General features: G+C 30.3%; 1 protein-coding gene across 3 annotated transcripts in view; it reads left to right on the top strand.

The window, feature by feature from the left end:
- LOC134708469 (centrosome-associated protein 350-like) overlaps nucleotides 1-27223 on the top strand; it is a 108463-nt gene that overhangs the window by 22101 nt on the left and 59139 nt on the right. For 2 of the 3 annotated variants that reach the window (XM_063569022.1, XM_063569023.1), the window contains exon 6: nucleotides 11814-11873. In XM_063569022.1, the coding sequence (XP_063425092.1) occupies nucleotides 11814-11873 (60 nt within the window). Of the gene's footprint in view, nucleotides 1-11813; nucleotides 11874-25891; nucleotides 26044-27223 lie in introns of those variants that run through there. The other variant, XM_063569024.1, reaches the window with a different exon arrangement.

Genomic DNA, 27223 nt, shown 5'->3' with positions numbered 1-27223 from the left:
ACAGATAAAGCATGCATTAATGTGTGGATTTTTAAAAAAACACAAACCAGTTTTGCATACAATACATTTTTTCATAGATCCACAAAAATTTGTGATGAGGAAAATAAATGATAAATGAATCCACAGTTTTCCTGAAACACGTGGTTCTTGAACAACCTGACAATAATGCATAAAACAGCACAATGCCTCCAATCGGTCTACAACATAGCAAGAAAATCATGCATTAAGAGGGGCTTCAGCTGGGCCAAGGTATTGCATGAACATTCATGCTACCACAGTAGAGTAAAAGGCTATGCAGCAAGAAGGTTGACTGATACATGCTACATGTATATATTTACTAACACAGATATCATACAACTCAATTAGAGGAAGCACTTTCAACAATTTTTTAGATTAGCCCTTTCTTAATGTTCAGAGTTTCAATTTTGATCATTTAAGGATTAAATCAGGATGGTGCCAATATTATCAGTTCTCCAATAATTGTAGTTAAGTTTGGGATTTTCTGTAATCTTAATGGTCTACAATTTATCATGCAATATATATATATATTACATAATGATAAAATTTATAATATGTGTAAAGCTGGAGCTGACCTTGTTTAATAAGGATTTATCTTTCTATAGGCAATAAATTATTTCTTACTATGAATTATTACAGAGCTGACACTATAAATGATTTTTCTCTTAATTAAAAAAAAATGTTTCCAACCATATTTTAAAGTTTTAGGTGAAGAATAATATAAATGAATTCATTGTTCCTTTAATGTACAAGGTATTTCTTTCCAGTTTAGTCTCTTGTAGAGTGGTCTTCGTCTACCAATATATTCCTTCTTCTAACAATTATCCTCTTAATGTATTTCATACAATAATCCTATAAGATGTGACTTGCAGACTGATGTTAGCCTTAGAAAGTTTCAGGATAATTCAATACTATCTCACCAGGATGTATAATCAATATAATATGTTATATCTGGGTGGCTGAGTTCATTGTGCAAAAAAGTATATAACCTTCACAGTAACTAGTGAAGTACGCTATTGCTTGCAATGTCAATCTAGTGTAAGCCAATCCTACTCAATTTGTTATTCACAAACATGTTTAACCCTGCTGCAATCTGTATATGTCTTGTTTCAAACCAGGAACTTGTTGTCCAGTTGTTATTGTTGTTTGCAAATTAACATTTTGCTTTTATCCTCTTGAAAAAAAAATTGGAGACATATAGATTCCTACACTGCAACAAATGTAATACAATATTTCTCTTCTCAAGACAGTTAAATTTTATTCTTTAAAGCGTGATGCTTGCCATGCTCTTTAAATTACTTAAATTTAACTGCCGAGAATGGAGAAATATCGTAATACACAAGTTATAGTGTCGGAATCTTGTGTCCTTTAAATGTGACGTCATCAGGCATTGCCACCTTTTTTCATGGCGTCACAATAGAAAAAAAATCAGAAGAAAACAAAACTTTTAGACATCATATTCAAATTTTGACTAATCAGTTGCAGAGAACAGATTTTTCACTTGTGGGGAGAAATATTTTTCTCACTAAGATCAGGAAATGTGAAAATAGCACAAAAATTAGAGAAATAGTTATCCCTTTCTGCACCTTTCTGTCTTTTCCTCCCTCAAATTTTTTCCCCCTTTTGGTCCTTGAAGAAAATCTGCTGGTCCTTGCTATTATTTCTATTGTCAAGTCCTGATATCGTGTTGGTCCTTTGCAAAATTTTGATGGTCAAAAGTGGTGCTTAAAAGTGGCACTAAAACATCAACAATCTATCAATCAATAAAAATAGAAGATGCTGAACAAGAACATGGTCCCTGTTGTTTAACACAACCTTAAAGATCATGGATCATTCAAAGTATGAAAAAGTTTAACCATAAAAAAAGACATCAACACTTGAATGTTTTAGTTGAAAGATCATATCTTGATTAATGAAAAGAATAAGGTAATCTTTCCTCTCTATGGGATTACTGTAGAAAGTGTTTCATCTCCTTTGTTTAATATTCTGTTTTAGATTGAGAGTAATAATCATTAAAACTATTGTAGTATGAAAGTGGGAATATTCATCAAGCTTCTTTGTTAACATTGTCATTACTTTTCCTTTAATACCTTGAAAAACTTATCAGAACTGTTGTTTTAATGATTTTATAAATATCTGTGATCAATGGTCATTTGAGAGGCTCCCTCGCTTGCCTTAGGATGACATACTTATAATATTAGAACAAATTCCTGTTGTTTTGTTGAATTAGGCGGATCAATGAATGAATTTGACAAGATAATTGTATCAATAGTCATCGATTTTACTGATAAAGTTGTAGCTATTTATTATTTTTGTGGAATTTATAGACTGTAATGACAGGTAAGTAAGTATGTTTACTGTGGACTAGTTTTCTCCACCGGGAAAGTTTTGTTGAAGCTTGTTAGGGGTGGTAAATAGTGGTGATAGCCTGATTTGAAGGGGAGTATCGAAAAAACAAATAAATGATAATTCTGTAAAAGTCAGGAATTTCTAGATCTTGAAGTTCCTTTGGAAAAGGGGGAGAATTTAGTATGGTAGCCAGATTTTTTTCAAGTGATGTCAAAATATTAGAATAGACATTACAATTTCCAAACCCGGAACCTTCCTCCATCCAAGTATTTTAAAGTTTTATTTAACTATATTCTATCAATTAAAATATTGAAAGTCACTGGAAATTTTTTGAATCACTGTTAGAACACACAACGAAAATGTTTTTACCAATTGCCTACAGTTAGAATACTCTGTATTGGAAGTTGATGGTTAAACCAGGTTTGATAAAAAAAAGCCCATTGTGATGGAAATTTGATACCGGTAGGTTAAACCTGGTTTTATGATGCAGAACCACCCACTTTAATGAAAGAAATGAAAGTGAGCTTGAAATAAAGTCATTCAGAAAATTTCTCAATTTACAGTCAACAACTATGTAACATTGTTTTATTCAGACATAATGTTTTAAAGAATGCTCATTTAAACATTGACATTTATACTTGTGGTTATTAAACTTTTGCATCCTGAAAGTAAATAAAGGAATAGATTTAGGTGCAGATCAAATCATCATTTTCTACATTTGAGAGCATGTTCTAATGTGCTTGACATTCCTTTGACGATTTTAATGTGATTTTGAGAACTTTAAACCATGTTTAGAGAAGTTGCATTTTGAAGTATTTGTATGCATATTTAGATAAAAATAGCCATATTACTTTGATTAATATTTATTTTTGCTTGGTTTCAGACGTATTGAACCTTAATTAATTTCAACAAGAAAAAAAGGAATTAATAAATTCATATTGTAATAGATTTTTGTTTGTTTAGTCATTTGAAGCATATGAATGTAAAAGTACCTTTAATCTAATTTTATTATTTTGCTGAAATAACTAGACATGTACAAATATTGACTTAATCAAATTTAATATCTGAATACTGCTGCTAATAGGAGAAGAAATATGTGAAATATAGGTTAGGGCACTATATTTGTACTTTCACATTCTAAAGAAATTAATTAAAGGAGATATGGGGTATATCTTGATGGGACAGCAACCTAAACTGACCTAAATCATAGTTATATGTGATAAAGTTACGTATAACCTTTCAGAAATATTGCTAGAAGATTTGAATGCAAAATTCTGATATTCATCAGAGTTGAATATATTAAAGTCTTGAAGACTAAAATAAACAGGTAGATAAAATATTTTCTGATGAAAAATAACCACAAGAGACATTTTATGATATTAGCCTGATAAATAAATGATGATAATTGTTTTTATAGCTTTTTAAATATAAAATTTTTCATGCTATTATCTTTTTTTCAACTAGTTTTCTAATTAATATTTGAACACTTCGATTCAAATTTAACTAGACATGTTTGTAGTAGTTAAAAGCAGCTTTAGCTGAGTATTTCCAGTACTGGTAACATCAGCTAAGTATTTTGGTACTGGTACCTACAGCTAAGTATTTGGTACTGGTACCTACAGCTAAGTGTTTTGAGTACAGTACTGACATCTTTGTGTTGTGAGTACTGGTACCTACAGCTAAGTGTTTTGGGTACGGTACTGATAGCTTAGTGTCTTGAGTACTGGTACCTACAGCTAAGTGTTTTGGGTACTAGTATATACAGCTTAGTGTTTGGGTACTAGTACCTGTAGCTAAGTGTTTTGGGTGCTATTACCTACAGCCATAGATGTAATACCCATCTATGCTACAGCTAAGTTTTTTGGTTACTGGTACCTACAGTTAAGTGTTTTGAGTACTGGTACCTAAAGCTAAGTTTTTTTGAGTTCTGGTACCTGTAGCTAAGTTTCTTAATGCTTTGAGTTCTGATATTTAGAGCTATGTGTTTAGAGCACTGGTAATGACAGCTAATTGTTTAAAGTACTAGTACGTACAGCTAAATGTTTTGAATACTGGTACCTGCAGTATGCTCCGAGATTTTTCCCCAGTGAAATAAGCAAACATCCACACCTATGATGTGCAGCATGTGCAGATTTGAATTGAAAGTCAATATCCATAAATTATAAGTACTGGTGTCACTACTGACATATACTATTATGGGTAATAAAAGTGGGAAAAAGATGTGTTGTGTACTTCACAATACTTGCTCCACCTAACTACAATACTAAACAGACACAGTATTATATTTATAACAGTATTCAAATACTATGTATCACCCAAAAACAATTTATTTAACATGATCAAACTTATAATTCAAATACCAACAAATTTGTTTTAAAAGGTCAATTTGTGTAAATGATAGTCAATGGGTGTGTAGTTACGTAAGATTTAAAGATTTGTACTTTTCAAATTGTATTTACCATGTTAAGATGGTTTGTTGATAAGCAAATACCACTGCTCTAGAATAAAAGGAGATACTACAACAAGCCAACAACATAAGTTTTACCACCCTATCAAGACACCAACACAGTTTTTGAAATGAAAAAAATATAAGCTCTATGTATCCCAAAGTCTAGACTTAAAAATTAAATAGATATAGATATATAAGGAGATGTGGTATGATCACAAGTAAGACATCTTATATCCACTTGTCCAAATAACAAGAAATTTCACAATAAGATGTTACTGTGTGTCGTTCAGCAATGACCAAACCCATATTGTTTGCTATAAAAATGCCAAAAATGTACTGTGGACTTTTTATATATTGACGAATAATTCGTCACAAAAAATCAAAATCTCACTAATAACAAACTTGTTTTTTTGTGGAACAACTTCCAGGAGTGTTTATATGTCTACTCTTCTTTCTATCAAAGGTCTTTATCTAAATGTAGTAAAATTGTTTTTAACTAAAATAACCAGATTGATTTGAGTAGAAGAATTCTTCTTCAGGTTTTCTTTTGAAACCTGTTTAATGTTGTGCTTAAAAACTTTACTTCTTACATCTGTAAACAAACGTTTTTATTTATTACAATGAACAAGCAATGAACAAGCATCTTGGTGACTTTGACTTGGATTATTTGAATACTGCTACATAATATAACAGTCAATTAAATGTCACTTACAACAGATATATCGTATCTTAACAGTACAATTTTGTTTGAACAACTCGAGAAATGTGTTAAGTGGTATTTCAGTTCTTCACTGTTGCTGCATTCTATCACAATATAATTTACTCCAAAAGTTGGCTTCTTTGTAATTGTCGCTGACAGGATTATAATTCAAAACTTGTTCAAGATATCCGAGCCAAAGTTCTCCATAGTGGCTACTTTAAGTAGTTGATGACTTAGTAGTAGTAGCTATGAGTAGGAAGTTGTTGATGGATTAAAGGGAAATATCAGTATACATGTAGGTTAACTACCATAAATAGTTTCCAACTTTAAAAAAATGCAAGGGTAATAAAATATTGGCACACTGCTAGAATAAGTAATGTCAGTTAAATAAGGAAATAGAATATAAAAGAATAGGGACATTAATGAATATGAATGTAATTATAGCTTGAAACTGTGTTAATCATTGTTCTCTCAAATGTCTTTTATTTCCCATTTAATATTAATATGCACCATTTATGGGCATTATGTTTTCTGGTCTGTGCTTCTCTTTGTTTGTTTGTCCATTTTTTCAGTCGTTCGTCTGTCCCACTTTAGGTTAAAGCTTTTGGTCAAGGTAGTTTTATGATATGATATATTGCAACTGAAGGAAAGTTCAGATCAGTCTTTTGTAATCCTGCTTGCAATTGCTTTTGTTCTCTATTTGTGTGTTTAAGGAATTAAATTCAACAATATCAATATCTCTGCAACTACAATTGTAATGAGCACTGTTACCTTCAGAACTATCCATTCAGATGACTGGTTCCCATACATCATGACAACAGTGCTCATCAGGTGACTGGTTTCCCATACCTTATGACTGTCTTAGTACAATAGTGTCCTTCATCCTATTGATAAAGATCAATTCTAATATGACACTCTTCTTTTGCTTTGTAAATAAAGTCATTTTCTACTTCCAATAAAACAGGGGGTACACTTGCATGACGTCACAATTAAAATTCAATCGTCACAATTAAAATTCAATCGGCAGTTATATTTGAAACACTGGAGATCAAAATGAACCCTTATTTTGGTGCTGGTAGCTAGAAAATTCATTAGAATTATTGTAAGAAGTAAGTCTATATGTATTTGTACACTTTTTAATTGTTACTGTTTTTGCATCATCGTATCAAAATATCTGTCTTTCCAATATGTTACTGACTATAAAGGTCTGCTTTGAATAACAAAAGTTCTGAATTTTCTCTTTAGAATCGACTTATTCTTAGTGTCATACTGTTTTTTTCCACATATACAGTAATTGTATTGTGCTTTAAAGGAATAATAAATCAATTTCTTTATTAAAAGCTTGTTTTTTTGCAAAGTTTAAAATTAAGTGTTAATTTCAGATCCATATTCATTTGGTACCCAAATTGAACCTCAGCTGAAAATCTTTTATTATTTAAGTTTGAAGATTGTTTAATTTTCTTAAGCACACATATTCATTGGCCTACTTCAGCATGCTTAATTTTACGTTTTTACATTTGTGAAATTGCAATTCCTATATAAATTATATCTGAAAATGTCTGCTTATTTACATGCATGATAACAATGAGTAATTTTATGTAATTGAAACAACTTGAAATTTATAGAACATTCTCAAGAAGCTTTTACACATAATCTGCATATTCAGTGGTACTTGTGTATTGTTTGTGGTAAAATTTAAAATAGGGTCAATTTGTAATATGATAGTCATAAATGTTTTAAAAAAGCCTTGAGGTGTATATCAATTTCTAGCAGAATTTGGTATAAATTATGTTTAAGTTGTTAACTTCTACATGATTTAGTCTCTGGTGAAGTGTTGTCTCATTGGCAATCATACCACATCTTCTTATTTTATGACATAGTCTGTTTAATATAAAAATGCATACTTTGACGCAATGGTGGCCTTCAGCTGTTTTCTGCTCTATGGTCGGGTTGTTGTCTCTTTGACACATTCCCCATTTCCATTCTCAATTTTAATTGTTGAACATTTTAAAATGCATGGTTCTACAACCATGAAATGTACAAAAACAGTCATCCAGTAAATAATAATTTAATCCACAGTAAAATTCAGGTAAATGGCAGAATGGCAAGACAAAAATTACATTCTAGCAAAGTATTGGAAAGAACGGACAATTTGTACAGACAGAAATAGGAAAAAACAATTATATACACTAGAAAATAGCATCGGTGGCAGATCCAGAATTTTTCATTAGTGGGGGCCCACTGATTTCCGAAGAGTGAACAGGCTGAAGTTAGGCTGCTGTAAATCCCAATATTATCGACCAATTTTTTCAGACAAAAAGGAATCCCAGATCCCCATTCCACCCCCTCCCTATGAATCTGCAATGGACATGAGTTCTTAAAATGTCTAAGCAGTAGTTGCAAACAAGTAAAGTGTGGGAATGTACAACACAAGTATGAGATAAAGACCAACCAATTACTATAGGAAGTATAAAGAGATAAGAATTGATATTTTGTCATTTACACGGTTTTAAATACCATATTCATTGATGCATTTAATTAGTTTTGTTTCAAAGTAATATTTTATGATATTATTGATTAATATTTGTTGAGTGTTGATTTGAGATAACTATTTAAAAATATACAGTCAATAATTTTATATCAGACTTCATGGCTATTTTACTGTATGAAAATATATGAATATCGGCAAATTTAACCTTGAAGATTTAGACCTTTTCTTTGGGTTTTATCAGCTTGCTGTATATTTAGGGATTTTGTGTTAAACCTTATCCCTTTTCTTTTAATTAAATTAAATGTACTAGTAATATGAATGCCATTGACACAACTGTCCACCAAATCCATGCTATGGAGAGTTGTCTCATTGTCACTTAAACCCCATCTTCTTTATCTATATACATATAAGAAATGTGGAGTCTCTTGGCCACAGTATTGCTTTCAATAATGAGCAGAGTTCCACCATAAAAAAAATTAAGCTGAAAATGATGTCCTCTCAAAAAAAAATGTCAAACAATTTTAACTAGACAACCTAAACTTTATATTAGAATCATAGATGACACAAATATATTCTGCTTGTCGTCTCCGCAATTCCACCCTCCTCTTTTCATCACCAAATGTGACCTCTCACCAGATTTTGCTTTGATATGATCAACACATTGAACTGGTTCCTCTAGGAGCTACTTATCTCTTCAAAGAACCTATGTTAAAGTCACCTAATGTTTTTGTGTTTTTAATCTTTAGTTTTCTGAGTAGTGAGATTTTGTGGACTGTTTGTTTGTCTGTTTTTCTCTTATTTTGGTCATAATGTCTGTTTTTCTCTTATTTTGGTCATAATGTCTGTTTTTCACTTATTTCCAAAAAAGTAAAAAGAAATTTGTTTTAAAAAGGACTTCATAAGTTGGCCGGAAGATGGTTTGCAGTTTCTTAGGTACGAGAAATATTGTCTGAATAAAAAAATTTGCTTTTGAAAATGTAGCAAAGTTTACTATGAAACAGTTTGCTGATACTGAATTATGAACTTTAAAAGTTCTGGCAGCAAGAGGGAAATGTTTTTTACTTTTCCATTGAAAGTATTTTTGTATTTATTGTCATCCTAAATTTATGGTATACTTTTGACCTTGACTTCAAAAGTCACGCTTTTCTTGTTGAAATTCATAAAATTGAATTGGATACTTTGTAGACAAGAAAACACATGTTCTCTAAATTAGAATATAAAACTATAAATTCCATGCTTTAAAACCTAAAATCAGCAGGTTTAAAACAGATTTTAAAGATTTACAACTTTTTCTTATAGAATCCTAACAAAGTCAAGATGTCAACGAAAATTTACAGTTGTATTTCAATTAAATTCCTAGCGATTTCTGCCACGGTGGTAGTGAGGCTCATTTGCATATATATGTTGACAACAAATAAACGTGAATGAAAATGGAAACATTTCAGCGTTTGAAAGCATTAATTTATAATGTTGATTTGTAAGTCTGAATGGTTAAATCGGTGGGATATTACTTATGTCGCATGGTGGGTGTTTCAAAAATTAATATTATTTTCACATCTTTTTAAATGGGTAATTTAAATTTAGAAAAATCCCTGGCTTCCAGAGGAGTTAGATAGTATAATGGTACTTCTTGAACCATGATATAAGATATAGGCTAGATGGTCGATAGATCAGACTAAATGATGGTTTGACATTTACTAGGAATTCAGATGATCACTGGGTTTTTTCTTTGGCATTTGTCAAGCGAATGTTGTTGATTCTTATTCAGGAAATTGTTTAGCAATTAATATTAATGGTTTTAAAGGCTTATAAAAGATAAATGCAGGCTTAAAGGCCTCTGAGCAGTGAAAACAATAGCTAACACCTTAGATAAAAACACCAAAAAATCAAAGCAGCAAGGTCTAAATTATACAAATTGAACACATACTATATAAAGAAAAAAAAAGTAATTGTTGGTACCTGTCCTGGGTCAGGAACCTGATGTTCAGTAGTTGTTGTTTGTTGATGTCGTTCATAAGGCCAAATAAAATAATATGTGTGTTTCCTGTTTCATCTTTGAAAAAAATAGGGTAGGTAGGTAGGGATTTTTTTATTTTACCATTTTTTTTACATTGAGTCTATAGGAGAGAAATCCTGACTTTAACAGTGCTTATTGAAAAATGACAAAAAAATCTTTAGGGTAGGCTATTTCTAAGCTTAAAATATAGGGTAGGTAGGGAAACAGGAAACACACATGCTTTTTTATTTGGCCTAAGTGTTTCTTGTTTGTCGTTTTTTTTATAGAGATTAAGACTGTTTACGGGGCTTTTTTCGTTTGAATAGTTTTACACCAGTCACTTTTTGGGCCACAGTGTGTCAGCCAAGGCTCCGTCTTGAAGGCCATACATTGACCTATAATGGTTCACTTTTATAAATTGGGACTTGGATGGAGAGTTGTCTCAATTTGGCACTCATACCACATCTTCTTATATCTATATGATAACTTTAAAATTACTTTGTCCTGGATAAATGTTAAAAAAAAATAAACAGTATATATATATTGTAAGGAAAGACAATAAAAGATGAATGTAAGTGAAAAAACATAATTGTAAAAAATATCTCACTAAATTAAATCAAGAATTTGGATGATATTTTGTTTTTAAAACCCTTGAATTTATTCCAGGTCAGTTTTGTTAAAAATAAAATTGAATAAATATTTGCCAACTTTTTTTTATTAAAACAGATGGAAAAAGAGATTATTTTTAATTTTTAATTTATACCTATAAGTTTAAATAAATAGGTACAATCTCGTAAAAAAATGAAAAAAACATCCCTCACATTTGATTTGAGGTCACATTGACATTAGAATAGATGACAGCAATTACTGTAATATATTATAATATAATTGGTTCTGGGTTGATCCTACTCAACATTACTTAATATTATAGATGGAAAATCGTAGATATGTTTACTTTACATTGTATAGACTACCTTGAGTAATAGATTTTTTTTAAAGCATAAAATTTTACTTGGAATTCATTTTTTTTTTTTTTAGAAATGAATCATGTTGACTTAAAAATAGGGTTGCACTAGTTAGGAGTGCATAAGATTATAGAATTTTTTTTCCAGGGAGGTTTAATTTTGACAATGTCATTAATTTATTGCCATGCATAGGCATAATTTCCATCAAAAGAACTTGATATACGAGTGCCTCATTGAAGTCACTTCAGACTAGAACAACAGAACTTTTCTGGATCAGAATAGAACTGTCAAAGAGTTGGAAGACTATAATTGAAGGACAAATTTCTATTTCATATTTTAAGTCATTAGGTATCAAGTTACACTGGCTCCTTATAAATACATGTTTCAAATGTATATACAAGTATATTGTATATATTTGGGATTCTTTATGGCTTGCTGTGTCTGTGTGAGCCAAGGCTCCTTGATGAAAACTGTACTTTGACCTATAATGGTTTACTTTTACAAATTGTGACTTGTATGGAGTGTTGTCTCATTTGCACTCATACCACATCTTCTTATTTCTATAGGCATTAGGTATCCTTACACTGGCTCCTTATAAATAGATGTTACAAGTTATATTTACAAGTATATTTTGATTATCAACAATTTACAGTACACCAAGGTGTGAATGTATTTAACCCAAAGGTTGAAAATAATGGTCTTGTTCCTTATTTAAGACCATGTGTTGACCTTTAAGATCATGTGATGGAAATGGCTATGTTTGGTTAACTCTGCTGCTATTTTTCTTTGACATTTATCTCTACCAGTACTTGTGTAGTGCTAATTTTGGACTTTTTCTTTTCTAGGTGGCTTGGCGAAAATCAAAGAAAAGATAAAGAGACAACAAGAGAAAGCTTCTCCAAGAGGTAAGTCATGTTAGGATAATGTTCTCCTTTGTAATAGGGTCACTCCAGGTGGTGAAATTTACCAGGAATTCAGGTAGTAGTGTCTCAGTACTCCCTTAGCTACTATTAAAGGTAAGTTGTTTATTCAAAGGCTAATCAGAGTGGTAAAAAAGACATCTCAAGAGCAGAGAAGGTGTTCCTCCCTAAAACCAGAAAGAGGTGGTTGTTTTTACTGGAAAATCAATCCAAGCCAAATTAAATTCAAGAAGTCTAATTCTTCCCCTGTATTTTATAAGACAAGTGTACATGTCTTTGCTCTGTGGACAAAATTTAGGTCATAGTCTTTTCACAGTCAGTTTCACAGAAAATTGTTAGGAAATTACTTTTTTTTGTGTCTTAGCAAATTGTAGTGTGACTGTTGGCTATTGTCTTCAAAAGATAAATAACTTGTGTTCATGTCATAAGTTTCCACAAAAAGCACCCAGATAAACATTTTGAGAATTGTAGATGATTGGAAAGTTTAGTGCTATATGTTTTTTTTTTAATGTTTATTTGGATTAAAAACAATGTTATTTTTACCTTCATGTTATGATGAGTACATGTACTAAAAACTTTTTAAGAAAAGACTGACATATTGCAGATCAAAATGATGAAAAGAAAAGTCACTTTGAATATTATACATGTACGTGTAGCACCTAGGGAATTAAATAAAATTTAACCAAACATGCAGAGTGTTAAATATTTGATCAAGTGAACATTCCATTAATGCGTGTTTGTACAAAAGTAAAAATTTAATCAACGATACATTTGACATATGTGAATATAGCTATCTGATATGGGCATATATCTATAAGCATAGTTCTGTTTGCAAAAGATAAAGTATTTAACAAGTGAAAATTAGACCTCAGAATTTTGTTTGATTGCAAAGAATTAATATGGCCATTTGTACATAAAAAAATGTGCTGACTTTTTGTTTGTGCAAACTGAAGAAAAAGTTAAAATATTCCAGTATATAAATGTAAGAACGAGAGAATAATATGAAATAGTTTGTGACTGGTTTATACATGGTATCATTATTTAAATCCAAAAAAAAATGGTGTATTGATGGAGTCAAGTGTAAATCCATTCTAATCACTGCCTTTTTAAAGCCTTTATGTAATATAATGTTGTTTTTTTTTGTAATTTCCTCACTTCAAAGAAACTGTAATTTGTAATTTGCAAAAGTGCATGTCTGAGATTGACATCGGAATTGAAATCTGTGAAAGATAATATGTTTTGTTCACTTTTGTATCGGTGACGGGGATACCAGTGACAAAATAGATGTCCTAATGAGCTTGACTTGTTTAACATTTCTCAATTAAATATCATTATAAAGTTAATTTTAGATGTAATTTCAAATCAAAATCTTCAGACTTCTAGGAAGCTAAGCTGTTCAAAGTATTAGTATTCCCACACAGAGAGACAGAGTTACCAGTTATTTATTATGCAATCATTTAATTAAAACAGCGATTTGTTATATAATCCCATTACAATGGTGGAAACTGTGTATCGGAATGTTTAACAGGTGTTGGGGGGAGTATCAAAAACTATCACATACCATACCATGTAATAACTGGTATATCATGCCTCCCACAAATGTCTACTGACTTCAGTTGATTGCAGGTAATGGGCGTGTACATTGCTTGGTTACATGTACATGTACTAAGACTCTATTGTTGTTGAATAAGAATTTTTTAAGAGTTGCATCTCTTGAAAATTTAATACATAGTTGTCTTCTTTCTTGAAAATTTAACACATAGTCGTCTTTTTTGACAATTGAATAGTTTTTTTTACGTAAATCTATTCATTTCTTTCTCGTATATTGTATACATATCAACAAAAAAATTAAATCACAAAAATACTAAACTCTGAGGAAAATTCAATTGGAAAGTTATCACATGGCAAAAGCAAATAACAATTTATACAAACACATCAAAAGTATGGACAACAACTGTTATATTCCTGACTTGGTACAGCCATTTTCAAATGTAGAAAATGGTAGATTGAACCTTGTTTTATAGCTCTAATCCTCTCACTTTTATGACAGTCTCATCAAGTTTCATAATATTTACAACAATGTGTGAACAAAACAGACATAATAAATGAAATAGTCAAAATATGATGTTCAGAGGCAAATATAAAAACTTCTGATTTTGAAAATGGCAGGAATTAAGATTATAACTTATTAGTAGATACAAGAAGATATAGGCATTCTTGTTTTAGTCTCAAATTACATTGTGTAATAAAAAATATGTTAAAAAACCAAAAAAACCATGTTATTTGCTAAAAAGAGGGGGTCAAGTTAGTTTTTCCTGATATCAAGGGTTTATGTCCAACCCTCAGCAATTTACAAAGGATAATGTTCACATTTCATGAAAGATATCCTTGAATTTCAACTTAATATTATTCTTAACATATCAAAAAGGTCACAATTTGTTTCTTAAATGGATCTTCAGAAGCCATATACTGCTTTGTAAAACATATATATCTTCATAAAAGTACATTAAAGCTCCAAAGTCAGCAAATTATGGATGTTTTGTTGAATTTTTTTTGTCAGCAGCCTATTAGATCCAAACTAATCTTACCAAAAGTTTTCAGATTTATTTTGAATTCCTAGGTATTAAAAATTCTGTCAATGGTTAGGAACAAGCTCTTATTATCTGCTCAAACTTTAAATAAATTAAAAAAAAAAGTCAATACATTTCTTCAAATTAAGACGAATTTACTGATTATCATGCATAAATCTACATGCTTATGTAAAATAACATAAGATTCTTGTAGTAAAACAAAAGTCCAAGGTCATATGTGGTAGTTTTGTTTAGAGCACCCATAATAATCGCCAATAACTCGTGCATGAGTGGAGACTATTAAATTCCTCCCATAATAAACATTACATATACGTGGTATAACTTGCAAGTACCGTTATAGTATAGTTATAAAGTTCAACACCTTAAAGTTTATGATTTAAATACCGGCACATTCATTGGGACAGATAAGTTTTTATTGGAGTCTTTTGTATAGGTTTCAATATCTGATTGTTAATACTGTGCGGTGTATATGATCGAATGCCAAGACTTTTTTCACCTGATTGCGGACTTATATATGTTACCTGTTAGAAATTATTATTTGTCAAATTTATTTTCCGTTTGTATGTATATGAAGTGATTTTCGACAATATTTCTCTACATTTGAAGGACTAAAATAGTGCATATATGTGTTTGTTGATTTTGCATATTAAGTAGCGGTATCAGATTTTCGGATATTAAATTTTAGATGTATTCATGAATAATGGTAGGTAGTATTGATTGCAAATATTCAGTTACAAAGTGTGCTTTTAGAACTACCATATACATACAAAATTTAATTATACTCTGTTCGATATTCAATTTACTTTATTGTTCATGTCGAGTGTTTGCATATTTTGAACTGAAAATTCAGTAGCCTTCATTGATATTTTACAATTATAATCTAGTGGAATGAATATTTCATTCATTGCAGACTTCTATGTTGGAAACATTTTTTAATCGTCAATTAAAAAAAAAAATTAACAATGCATTTATTTTTGCAATAAATATTACCAGAAATGCTTCAATTACTGCATATTGAATGAAATAGAAAAAAAAATACATTAAAGAGACCACAAAATTTCCATCTTATCTTGCAGTTTAATTCCTGCATAGTGAATGCAATAGTAATAGAAATATGAAATAGAAGACAAAATTTCCATCTTTTCTTGCAGTTTAAAGTGGACCACTTTTTTTTTGCTTTCACCAAAAATCAGCAGTTAAGCAACTTGTTACTCTCTTGGGAGCAAAAATGGACTAAGCCATTATTGAGTGAAAAAAAAACAAGTTAAATCACCGCAATAAATCAAACAGCCAAGAGAAAACTTTCACTCAAGATCTTTATAATATACTTGTGCATTAAAGTATGCTGTTAAAAAAAGTGTGAATAGTTAATATATCAATTTCAACTAGCTTATATATATTGAGGTAATGCAGTTAAATCTTTAAAGGATCTGTGCCAAATAAAGAAATACTATTGATTACGTTCCATCTAATTAATTACACAGTATGTTGTAAATGTCTTGGAATAATTTGTCTACAATTCTATTGACATTAGAATAACATGACATGAGAGTCCCAGCTAGCAGACATGAAAATCAAGAAATATATTATCCTGAATCATATGGTGTCCTTCGTTATACAAGGTTGAAGAAAAACATGAAAGTGTATTTCTTACTATACGACTTAAGTTTTTCTTTACTATATTCCTTCCTTGTTCTGATTGTCTGATGTTGGCCCTATGCCAAGGTGGCTCTTTCAATCATAAAACTTGGAAAAAAATATCTGAAGAATGGTAGTGCATATTTTCTTTGAACATGAACATGCTTGTAATGTTTGCCACTGGATGGTACACATTGTGATATTTTCCTATAAGGTCTGATACATAAAAACACACAAAATTAGAATGATGGAATCACTGGAAGGCAATCTTCTTTCTCTAAGGGTGGCTGTGAAAGTGTAAGAGAAATTATAAAATCCCCTCATAAAAGGTTTAACTACCTCATTTACAAAGATTCTTCCCTGAGTAACATGTATGTTTTAATGAAACTAAGTCATTACAAGTATGCAGTATAATCTGTTCTGTCAAAGTTGCTATGTTTAAAAGTTTAAATTTTAAAGATAATTTCAAGAACTTGAAGTTGTATTTCCTAGAAATTTCACCTGCATCTAGAAATAATTAAGATTATTTGAAAGCTCTCAGACTTCTTAAGTCTGCAGGACATTAGCATATCAATATACTTTGGTCTTTTATTCCTACTCTGTTGGTTCTGATGACTAATTTATATGACAGTACCTACTTATAAAGTTTCATTGATTAGTATAGCAAAATGATATTGGATAACGGAGGCACTCGCCCAATATAATGCAATATTCCAAGTAACTCCTTCAATACCTTGAAAGAACAAGATAGTATGTTAGTCTCATCGTCACTCGATTGGAGGTCATAGGATGGTGCAGAAACTTAATGGATCTCCTATAAAAAAAAATCAAGCGTTACTAATATCAGACATCGCCCAAAAAGTTCAGAACTTTTGGTTAATCATCAAACAATCAACAAACTATTGGCTACTTCATTTTGTGCCTGTTTATGATCTATTATTACCCAATGCTCTGATAATTGAGGGCAAATAGGTTAATACTTATAGTCCATGAAGCATTTAGATTTTTCAGAACACTTGTTTAATACAGTAGTCCCTTATACCATTTCATTAGATTTCATTTTCACAAGTCATTCAGAAATATGAAGAAAATAATATATAAAAACAAATGTAAACAAATTGGTAGTATTTGGTGTCATTAATAATCGGTTACTGATGATTGATTGATTGATTGATTGATTGATTGATTGTTCATTAAGTTCTCAATTTTTTCTTTTCCTGGTGGTCCTTGGAAGAAATCTGCTGGTGCTCACTATTATTTCATATGCAAAATACCAAAATTTTGGTGGTCAAAGCCTTTTGACCACTACTTTTGATAACTCTGATTGTTGTTAGTTGCTTAAATTCCAGTGGCAAATATTTCATTCATATTGTGGAGAAGAACAAATCTATAATCATAACAGTGGATTGACCTGGAAAGCTCTGTAGATTTGAAAATGAGTGTATATAGGTGGACTTTATGAAAATGTTAAATATAGCAATTTTTGGAGCCTTAATGGTTCATAAGTATAAATTGTATTTAAGAAAAAAACAGTTTTTTTAACAACATTGAAACTTTAGTGAATGTAAATACAAAGATTTTTTTGTAGCCATGTATTATTATTTAACACGGAGGTAGATATAACAGTGTAATTTAATGAAAGGAACATAAATGCATTTGATCTTATAAATATAGAAAACAATATCTAAAGAATCAATTTCCTTCTATAATGATAATAGTAAATCAAATTTTTTTTTTTAAATAATGATGAAATAATAAAGAAATGCATTGATCTGAATATTATGTCCAAGCAAGTGCATTTCTTACTATATTTTTCAATATTTCCTTACTATATTTCTTCCTTGTTCTGATTAAAGGATTTTGTTGCCTTGCCAAGTGGCTCTTTTAAGCATGAAACTTGGAAAATATTTGTCATCAGTTTCTTCTAAATACATTTCAGTGACTAAATCTGAGTAAAAAGATGAAATGCATATCTTTACATAAAGGGGTTGAACTTATGCTGAGACCACTCTGGTATTAAAATGGTGCATTATATGGCAAAGTACCGAAGTATTTGTGATGAACCAAATCAATTTACGAGAACAAACCAAATAGGTCTAAAACATCCATGTAGATAAGAGTACATGCAGTGCAGGTGTCAAAGTTCTGTATACATATTTATCTTTATATTATTTGTAGAAATTACTTACCTTTTATATATTGAAATTACTTATCTGTATTTATGTGTCTCAAGTATCATTTAAGTTTTGCAGAAACTTCGTACCACAACTACTTACACAGAAACTTACTAAAGAAAGGTCAGAAAGGTCATAATGATTTTAACAGCTTTCGATGTTAATAAAACAATTTTATCAATAGTGAAATTAAAAATCTCAGATTGATCGGTATTAATTTCATAATTTTTTGTACAATTGGATCTTGAGAAGCGAATTATGATTAAAAATTAGTTTTTACACGACACGAAGCCTTTTCACTGACAAGTAAGCCTATTATTGCATTTTGTAATATTAGATTTTTTTGTTGAAATTGAAAACATATTAAAAAATTTCTGCAATATGATATAGTTTAGCTTGCAATTGAAATTAAAGTACTTAGATCTGTTATAACACATCTTATTTGGACCAAATACAAGTGATTTGATTTTATCGTCTTTTCCCTGTATATGTCTGATCATTTTGTAAAGCTCTTGGGCTAAAATACTGTATCATTACACAAAAGGTATTGTCTCCCCTACTGAGCCATTTGAAACTTAAATTGCTCACCCTATTTTGTCAATTTATCAGAAGTATAAACAAATGTTATACAAGTAGGAGGTTTAGCTAGCTATAGGTCCAGGTTAATAATACATGTTTAATCCACCATTTTCTACATTTGAAAATGCCTGTACCAAGTCAGGAATATGACAGTTCTTGTCCATTTGTTTTTGATGCGTTTTGTTATTTTATTTTGCCATTTGATTATGGATTTTCCAAATTGATTTTCCTCTAAGTTCAGTATTTTTGTGATTTTACTTTTTATGCTAACCTTGGAGGTTACACTTTGTTACTACATGTACTAAACTTGCACTTTCTTTGCTGTCCTTAGAAAGGTAGTGGCAAACATATTTATAGCAACATTAAGTATAAAGAAATTATATGTTAATTGATTTTAAGGAACCATTTATAACAATCTTTACACTACATAACAAAAGCTGTTATTAAGTTTATCGATATTTTTTTTAACTTAAAGAAAACAAGGATATTTCAAATACTGTTTCACAAAACAAAAATAGGTATGTGTTATTTGAACTGGGGGGACTTAAAAAATGAATGTTGCAATAAAAACAGTGTCCTGTATGAACCTCTTTAAATATATATAAGTAGACGTTCCTTAAAATAAGCCTCTACTGAGACATACTGTTGGCTTTCATTTGAAAGGTATAATGATATATTTATCATTTCTTTTTCATAAAGCTTAGGATATAATATGAATAATTAAATAAAGGTAAGCAGGCTAAATGCCAAATTTAGATTGAGTCAGAGTTTAATGGTATGGCTAATTTTGGATCGGAATAACATTCTTTTCAACAACAAATAAGAGAAATAATTGTGTTATAGGTTACAAAAACTATGGTGGCAATTGGTGTTTGTGGAAGCTTTTGTCACAGGTTACTCTCTGATATGATAAACATTTGATTAAAGGGGCTATCAAGTGATTCAATGAAAAAGAAACCATCAATTTTTATATGGCAATCATATATGACAACTTACTGGTACATAGATATAGGAAGATGTGGGCAGTGCGTGCCAATGAGACAACTCTCCATCCAAATAACAATTTAAAAAAGTAAACCATTATAGGTCAATGCACAGCCTTCAATGTATACGACATGTAGATATATAGACAATAAATTCAGATATTAGTGCATGTACCTATTTACTATTTTGGACCAATCAACATCAAGTTTGATTATTCAGATTTTGAGTTTGAATGCTTCTCTGGCTTTGCCCCTCTTTTAGGAAAAGCTGCATACAAACATTGATCTTACCAATACTTAAGATAGTTCACTTTTCCGACACCTATTTCCTAAAAAAAATTGCAAATTTCTGAATTCAAAATGAAAATTTAGTTAAGCCATGTTGTAATACATGTATCTGAATTTTTTCTGAGTTAACAAAAACTAACCTTTGATTAATTAGTACTATAGCTTAGTTGATATCCCTTAGGACTAATAATGCCTGGAAAATTAACAAAATTAAACTTAAGAGCTTGATAAAGGTATTGACCTATTTGAATGGGTTGTATACAAATAAAATTAGGCATTGAATGGAATGAATGAGATTCTCAGAATTCATTCTTAAAAATTCAAACAAAACAAAAGAGAAATTTAAAAATAAAATTTTTCAATAGTAAATGAGTATTCAGTAAATAGAAATACGTGCAAAAAGGTTAGAGATTTTGAAGTGTTTATGATTATAGCGTGCATGATACGACCGTGATCTAAGGGATTCAGTATTTACTCCTGATCAAGAATGTTGATTCTACACTGATCCCCGTCTGTTTGGGCTAACTGATGTGAAGTATATGCCAGTGTTTAAATACATATGTATAACAATAGGCTCGTTGACGAAGGAAGACCTATAAAACAACACTACCATAACAGATCTCTCCTAAACTTTAACTACGGTAAAACATCTCTCTTAAAGTTTATAACTGGATCACATTTGTCAATTTAAATTAATGAGAATTACATTGTCACAAAAGATATTTATATACTGTTAAATTTTTACTGTTAAATGGTAATCAGCTGGTGAAACTGTGGAATATGGAAATGAGCAATATATTTAGCCACAAGTGGTCTATAGAATATGTCAGCTGTGAAAAAGACTAAATGAATCAGTTTTGTTTCTATTAAAGCTCACCATAGAATATTTGACCTTCCATGAATGTTGAAATTAAAAAAAAGTCTTTTCATATTCTTGTACCAGCAATGGTTGTTCAACTATTGGTAAAGACATTTGTGATATTTCATTAGTGGAAAATTAAGCAGCCTGTTTTTTTAAAACTTTTTCTCATTCTCAGAAGTGTCATTTTTAATCTGTCTCTCTGTCATCACTAGTGATTGTTGCTTGAATATTGCCAATTTTTCTTTCCATTTTATTACTATAAAAAAGAAGATGTGGTATGATTGCCTATTAGACACCTATCCACAAAAGACCAAAATGACACTTAGTATATCCTACTTTACTTTAAGTGAAGCATTGAATGTATAGTAATGTGTTTTGCCTGCAACTCTATAAACCATTTAATGGATTCTAGTGAAACTTTGAACAATCTATAGTAACTCTATATTGCATTGTCACTCACTGCACTGAAATTCTTCAATAAGAAAATGATGTTAATTTATTCCATATTGAAAATTTATTGTTGCTTAAATTTGTGTATTAAGAAAAAGATGACATTTTGTCAACACATTAAATGTTTAATGTACTCAATAAAAGACTTTATATATTCTGCACCTTCAAACAAAATACAAAGTCAATCTGTTTTATTTATTATTTACATGCATAATGCATGATAATTTTCTTTTTCAAATCTTTGTTAACTTTCATCAGACCCACTGGAAGTTTAATCCTGAGGTAGGAGTCAGTGTCTGAATTTTGATATCAATTTGATAAAAAGTTAACAATGATTAAATAGTCAGTTTCATATATTTAACAATTTACTGCTACAAATGTACCTACGCCTATTTATTTATAGAATGACAGACAACAACACCCGCTTTGAAGAGGGCTATTATACAAATTGCACCCCAGTAAAAACTTTTTTTATTGTTGTTTGGCATATGGAAAGATATGGCATGATTTGAGACTAGACTGCACTTGATTATATATAAACTGGAAAAGCTAAGAAAAATAGTTGCTTGATTTTTTAAATAAAAGAGGTTCATTTTCTTTTCTGTACATTTTATTACTCAATAATTACTTCTTGCATTTTAAAAAAAAAGTTAACATCTATTTAAAAAAAAATCCTCATTGTTATGTGATACCAGTCAAAGAAACAGCAATATATCACACAGCAATGAAATATTAGGCGAACATCTCCTATCCCGAACAATGTTCATTAGCCAACATCCATTGCCAATTGTACAAAACTAAGGCTAAGATGTTTGAAAGGCTGAACACATTCAAAAGCAAGCCTTGGTATTTAACATGCCCTGTTTAACAGATGCATTCTACATTTTACAGTATACCTAAATATATTTCAACCCATAAATCATAAAGATAATTATTTTTCGTCTTTTTATACCTGATATCTTACAAAGTTTTGAAACTAGCATAATTCACTGTATACCCATATTTATAAATAGGCCACATTAGTAGAGGATTTTAGTTAAATGAAAGATTGTGTAAATTTGATGAAGTAATTTTTTTAAATGTCATAATTATCGAGAAGCTGTCTTACCCCTAGTGATAAAACCAGGTTCAACCCACCACTTTTATTCCCCTTTAAAAGTGTCCTGTACCAAGTCAGGAAGATGGTCATTGTTATAATATTGTTCGTTTCTCTGTGTGTTGCATTTTAACGTTGAGTCGTTTGTGTTTTCTCTTATTTTTGAGATATTGAGATAAGAAGTGGCACGGTACTTGTCTATCCCAAATTCATGTATTTGGTTTTCATGTTATATTTGTTATTCTCGTGGTGTTTTTGTCTGATGATTGGTCTGTTTCTGTGTGTGTTGCGTTTCGGTGTTGTGTCGTTGTTCTCTTATATTTAATGCGTTTCGCTCGGTTTTGGTTTGTTACCCCGATTTTGTTTTTTGTTCATGGATTTATGAGTTTTGAACAGCGGTATACTACTGTTGCCTTTATTTGTTTGGTTGATTCACCTATAAAAACTGTTTTGGTGTACTGTTATGGGTTTCAAACAGTTTTCTTAGCAACTTGACACTTAAATATTTTTTTGTAATATTTGATTTGTTATTGTGTCTTGGTTGGTTATAAAGTGAGTAAGTATGTTACTGGTTATCATTAATGTAGAGCCTCAGTGACCAAGTGGTCTAAGTAGTTACTGCTGTAATCACTAGCCAGTCAACACTGAGGTTGTGAGATCAAACCCTGCTCGTGCATGTGTCCTCTAAGCCATTCTTAATTTACTAAGATTGTTAGTTTTACTATCGAAGTTTGGTGTGGGTTTTTTTCTGGGACTCTAGCTACCTCCACCCATCAAAAGTGGTGCCTAAAAGTGGGGTTAAAACACCAATAATCAGTCATTATGAATTTTCAATAAGTTTTCATATACCCAATTGGTTTATTTTTTATCCAACTATTGATTACATACACATTTTTTCTCAGTGGCAAAAATTGGCAAATCAGAATGGGGATTAAAAACACAATGCAAGTTTGGAAGTCAATTTTAATTATACAGTTGTTTCAAAGAGAATTGAACATGAGATTCAGTTAAAACAGGAAATTAAACTTTTGGACTTAGTAATTAATTCTTGGTTTGATTATAACTGATTCTATTCTGATGTTATATGGTACTCCTTCATTAATGCCAACAGAATATAAGGTAATCAGTGTTGGTAGGAATATTTTTATGAATAAATAATAAACTGTATTTTATATATTAGTTAAAATCTAATAATGTTCAAGAAGGTTAATACAAAAATTTGGTCAAGTCAACCTATATTGGACACATTTTTCATGTGTGTTTCCAAACTATATTTAAGGAACTACAAGCCATTAATTAGAGCGATAATGTTTAAACAGAAGGTTTTCTGATAGATCTAAGCTACTTAAATTTGTATGTATCTTGTATATTTGATATATAGTACTACAGTTTTACTTTTATACAAAAACTTGGTCACTATGATCCATTTTTTATGGAAGAGTGATTCCTGTTATGTTTGAGGACAAAATTTAGTAATCAATAGGGGGATAAGGTAACATTTATTGTGACTTAATTTCTATATCAAGTTTATAATGGAAAACAGGGTTTGATCTTAATGAAATGGAAGTTCTCTATTTGAAAATTAGTTTAAATATCCATTTAGAAATTTGATTAAACTGTAAAAATCAAATTACAGTCTGTTGTTGTTAGTGATTGTTGAAGTGCTTTGGTAATGTAACTGAAAACTTCTGTTTTCTGCAGAACTAATTGGCAGTATAATGTTATGTAACGCAGCCTATCTAGTTTCACTGTTGCAAACAATAATAGAAAAGCAAACAACAATTTGATTTTAGATGTCTTAACTGATAATTATTACAGAAAACCTCTTTACCCCTCGAGCAGATATTGCAATGTAATAATAGTACATGGTAATATCTATAAAATGTAAACTTATTACTTATGTAAATCTCTCCTGGTAAACTTTCATTTTCCCACCGATTATTTTCTGTAATTACGGCAAATGGAAATTCTGAAATCGTAAATTGTGAAAACTTTGAAAACACCCACACTATTATTTTCTAAGGTTACATATATAACCTTCGGCTTAACATTTATTTAATTTCCATAATATTTGATCTGTTAAAGTTGAAAACTTTACATAGAATCTTGACCTTTGAAAGATTGAGAGATAGAAAAAGGTTTCCTTTATTTACCAACACTGATAAAAAAAACTTGAGATTTAATGGCCCTAAATAAATACGATCAGGCTTAAAGTTAAGCATTGTTACGGAACATCAATTTCCTATTTTAAGAAAACGTATTAGAAAAAAATCTTAAAACACATGTATAAAAATTTGACAAGTACAATGTATAGTAACTTTAGAATTTTTAATTTAGCACAAAGATTAAGAGAAACTCTAATTAATGATTAGATTATTTATATTTACATTATCAGGAAATAAGAAAACTATATAAAAAAAAGAGATATGTTTAGGAGCCTTTGAATATACGTAAAGTGGCATCATAATTGCCAAGCTCCCAGAATGCAGCATAAACATTTGACACTAAACCCAATATGACTAGTGTTGCACAACAGTAGGCAGTGGGCTGTTATTACTTCAATTAATTGCTTGAAATCAAATATTTTTGGAAATTCCAGGATTTTTTGATTTTTAAGGTAATTATATGGACAATGAAGGTTGACAAATTTATAGTTGGAAAACCCCAAAACAAGTGAAAACATTTTGAAATTTTTTATAGACTTTTAATAGGATTCTGTGTTAGCATGGTCATGGTTTCACAGACCTCAGTGGCATACAAAAAAAAGATATAATATAAGATTTAAGATTTATTACATTTATTAAAACAGCATTTTGAAAAAAGGAATTCCACAATTCTCCATGTAAAAAATATCAAAGCAAATTAACAACTTTAGGGGTTATTAATAATGAAAATTATCAGTTCTGATATGACTACCAACTGGAGCATGCCTCCCAAATCATTATTTTCTCATTGTGTTGAAGACCAATTGGTGGCCTTCAGCTGTTTTCTACTCTTTGGTGGGTTGTTGTCTCTTTGACACATTCCCCATTTCCATTCTCAATTTTATATTAACTAAACTCCTGTTACACAACAAAACCTTTAATCATTTGCTCTTTATAATAAATGAAAACTGCATGTTGCTCTTAAGCTGTTAGCAATAATCTAATTTTCACACAAAAAATATGTAAAAGAACTGTACATGTACAACAGCGTGTAGTCCAGTCCACTATTGACAAAGTGTTAAACGTTTTAGACCCTTAAGGGTATATGTTTATTTATGGTTTGTTGGAAAGATTAGCCAATATTTGTATAATGTCCATTAGTTTTACTGATCCTGTGTAAATATTGTATTTCATCTAGAGCCTTTCACCACCAATATACTACCACAAAAGAAAAGTCATATTTTGTATATTTACACTAATTCATTCACAAGAGGAATTTTCTCGTGTTCATTTTCACACTGGGTGTTTTGTTAGTAGTATATTTTTGGAAGTTCTTAGGTCTGTTTAGTGGTAAGTTTATATTTGATTGTATTTATTGGTATCATTAGCAAGTCCAATTTGTGTGTGCATGCACTCTTAAGGTACAATTGTGTGTTTTGTATGTGCCAGAAACACTTTTGTTTTAGGTAACTTAAATTTTACATAGATTTTATGTTAACCATGTTTAAGTTGTTCTTACATTTGGGCTACTGTTTTCTTGGTGAAGTGAAAATTTTCTGTTTTGTTTATGCCAACAAAATCTTCTGTAATATTTGTTTTAATGGGCCTTGTGTTTTAAAGTGGTACAAGTAAATAGCATCATACTTGCTAGTAAGAAAAATTTTCCTGCTTCTTTTATTGTAATGAATTCAGATTGAAATTTCCGCAGTCTGGTTAGAATACCAGTCTGCACAGTTAGCCACTAGTCCGATGCACCAGACTAGTAAAATTTCATTCGAACTAGTTAGTTTTTGCAAAACTTTGTTTGGACCACTAAGAAAAATGTCAGGATCTTGGTTTTAGGACTAGTAGTTAAAAAAGTTTTTTGGTGGAGACTGGAGTACAGACGATGTATTTGAAAGGTCATTTCTTAAATGAATATGATGTCAGACAAAGTTATATATAGCCTGTATGACCCATGGTGTAATATGTACTATTGTAAACAAACTTGAAGACTTGTGTTGATATTTCATAGATGGTAATTTTGATATTTACTGTGAAATTTAAGAATAGAATGGTAACATTAATCTGACCGACTTGTGAACAAATACTTGACCTTTTAAAGTGGTTAAATAGAAATGCTATTTACTAAATAAATTGTACGATTTTTTTTTTTAATTTGATATCTATATCAGGGACCTAGTCAACCAGTTATTTAGTACAAATACACTACCTTAGCTTAGTAAGTCTTGGTAATTTAAGCATATTTCGAGAAAGTTTTAGGTAAACCACATGTTAGGTATTTGAATTTAGCTGTGTATTAGTATAACAAACTGCATGCAATCTTCTCAGAGTTCTCAACTTCTCAGGCCTTTAGATTGATATCCATAATGTTTTAAAAATAGCATAATAAACAACATTTATTAATTGAACTACATGTATTACTGTTCTTCCACGTTATGAATTATATACAGTATAAAAATGGGAATGGAAATGTCAGATTTGTCAAAGAGACAACAACCTGACAGATCACACGAGTATAATGCATTGC

This window comes from Mytilus trossulus, chromosome 2, assembly GCF_036588685.1.
Source record: "Mytilus trossulus isolate FHL-02 chromosome 2, PNRI_Mtr1.1.1.hap1, whole genome shotgun sequence".
Taxonomy (NCBI): domain Eukaryota; kingdom Metazoa; phylum Mollusca; class Bivalvia; order Mytilida; family Mytilidae; genus Mytilus; species Mytilus trossulus.
This window is presented reverse-complemented; position numbering and strand designations above follow the sequence as displayed.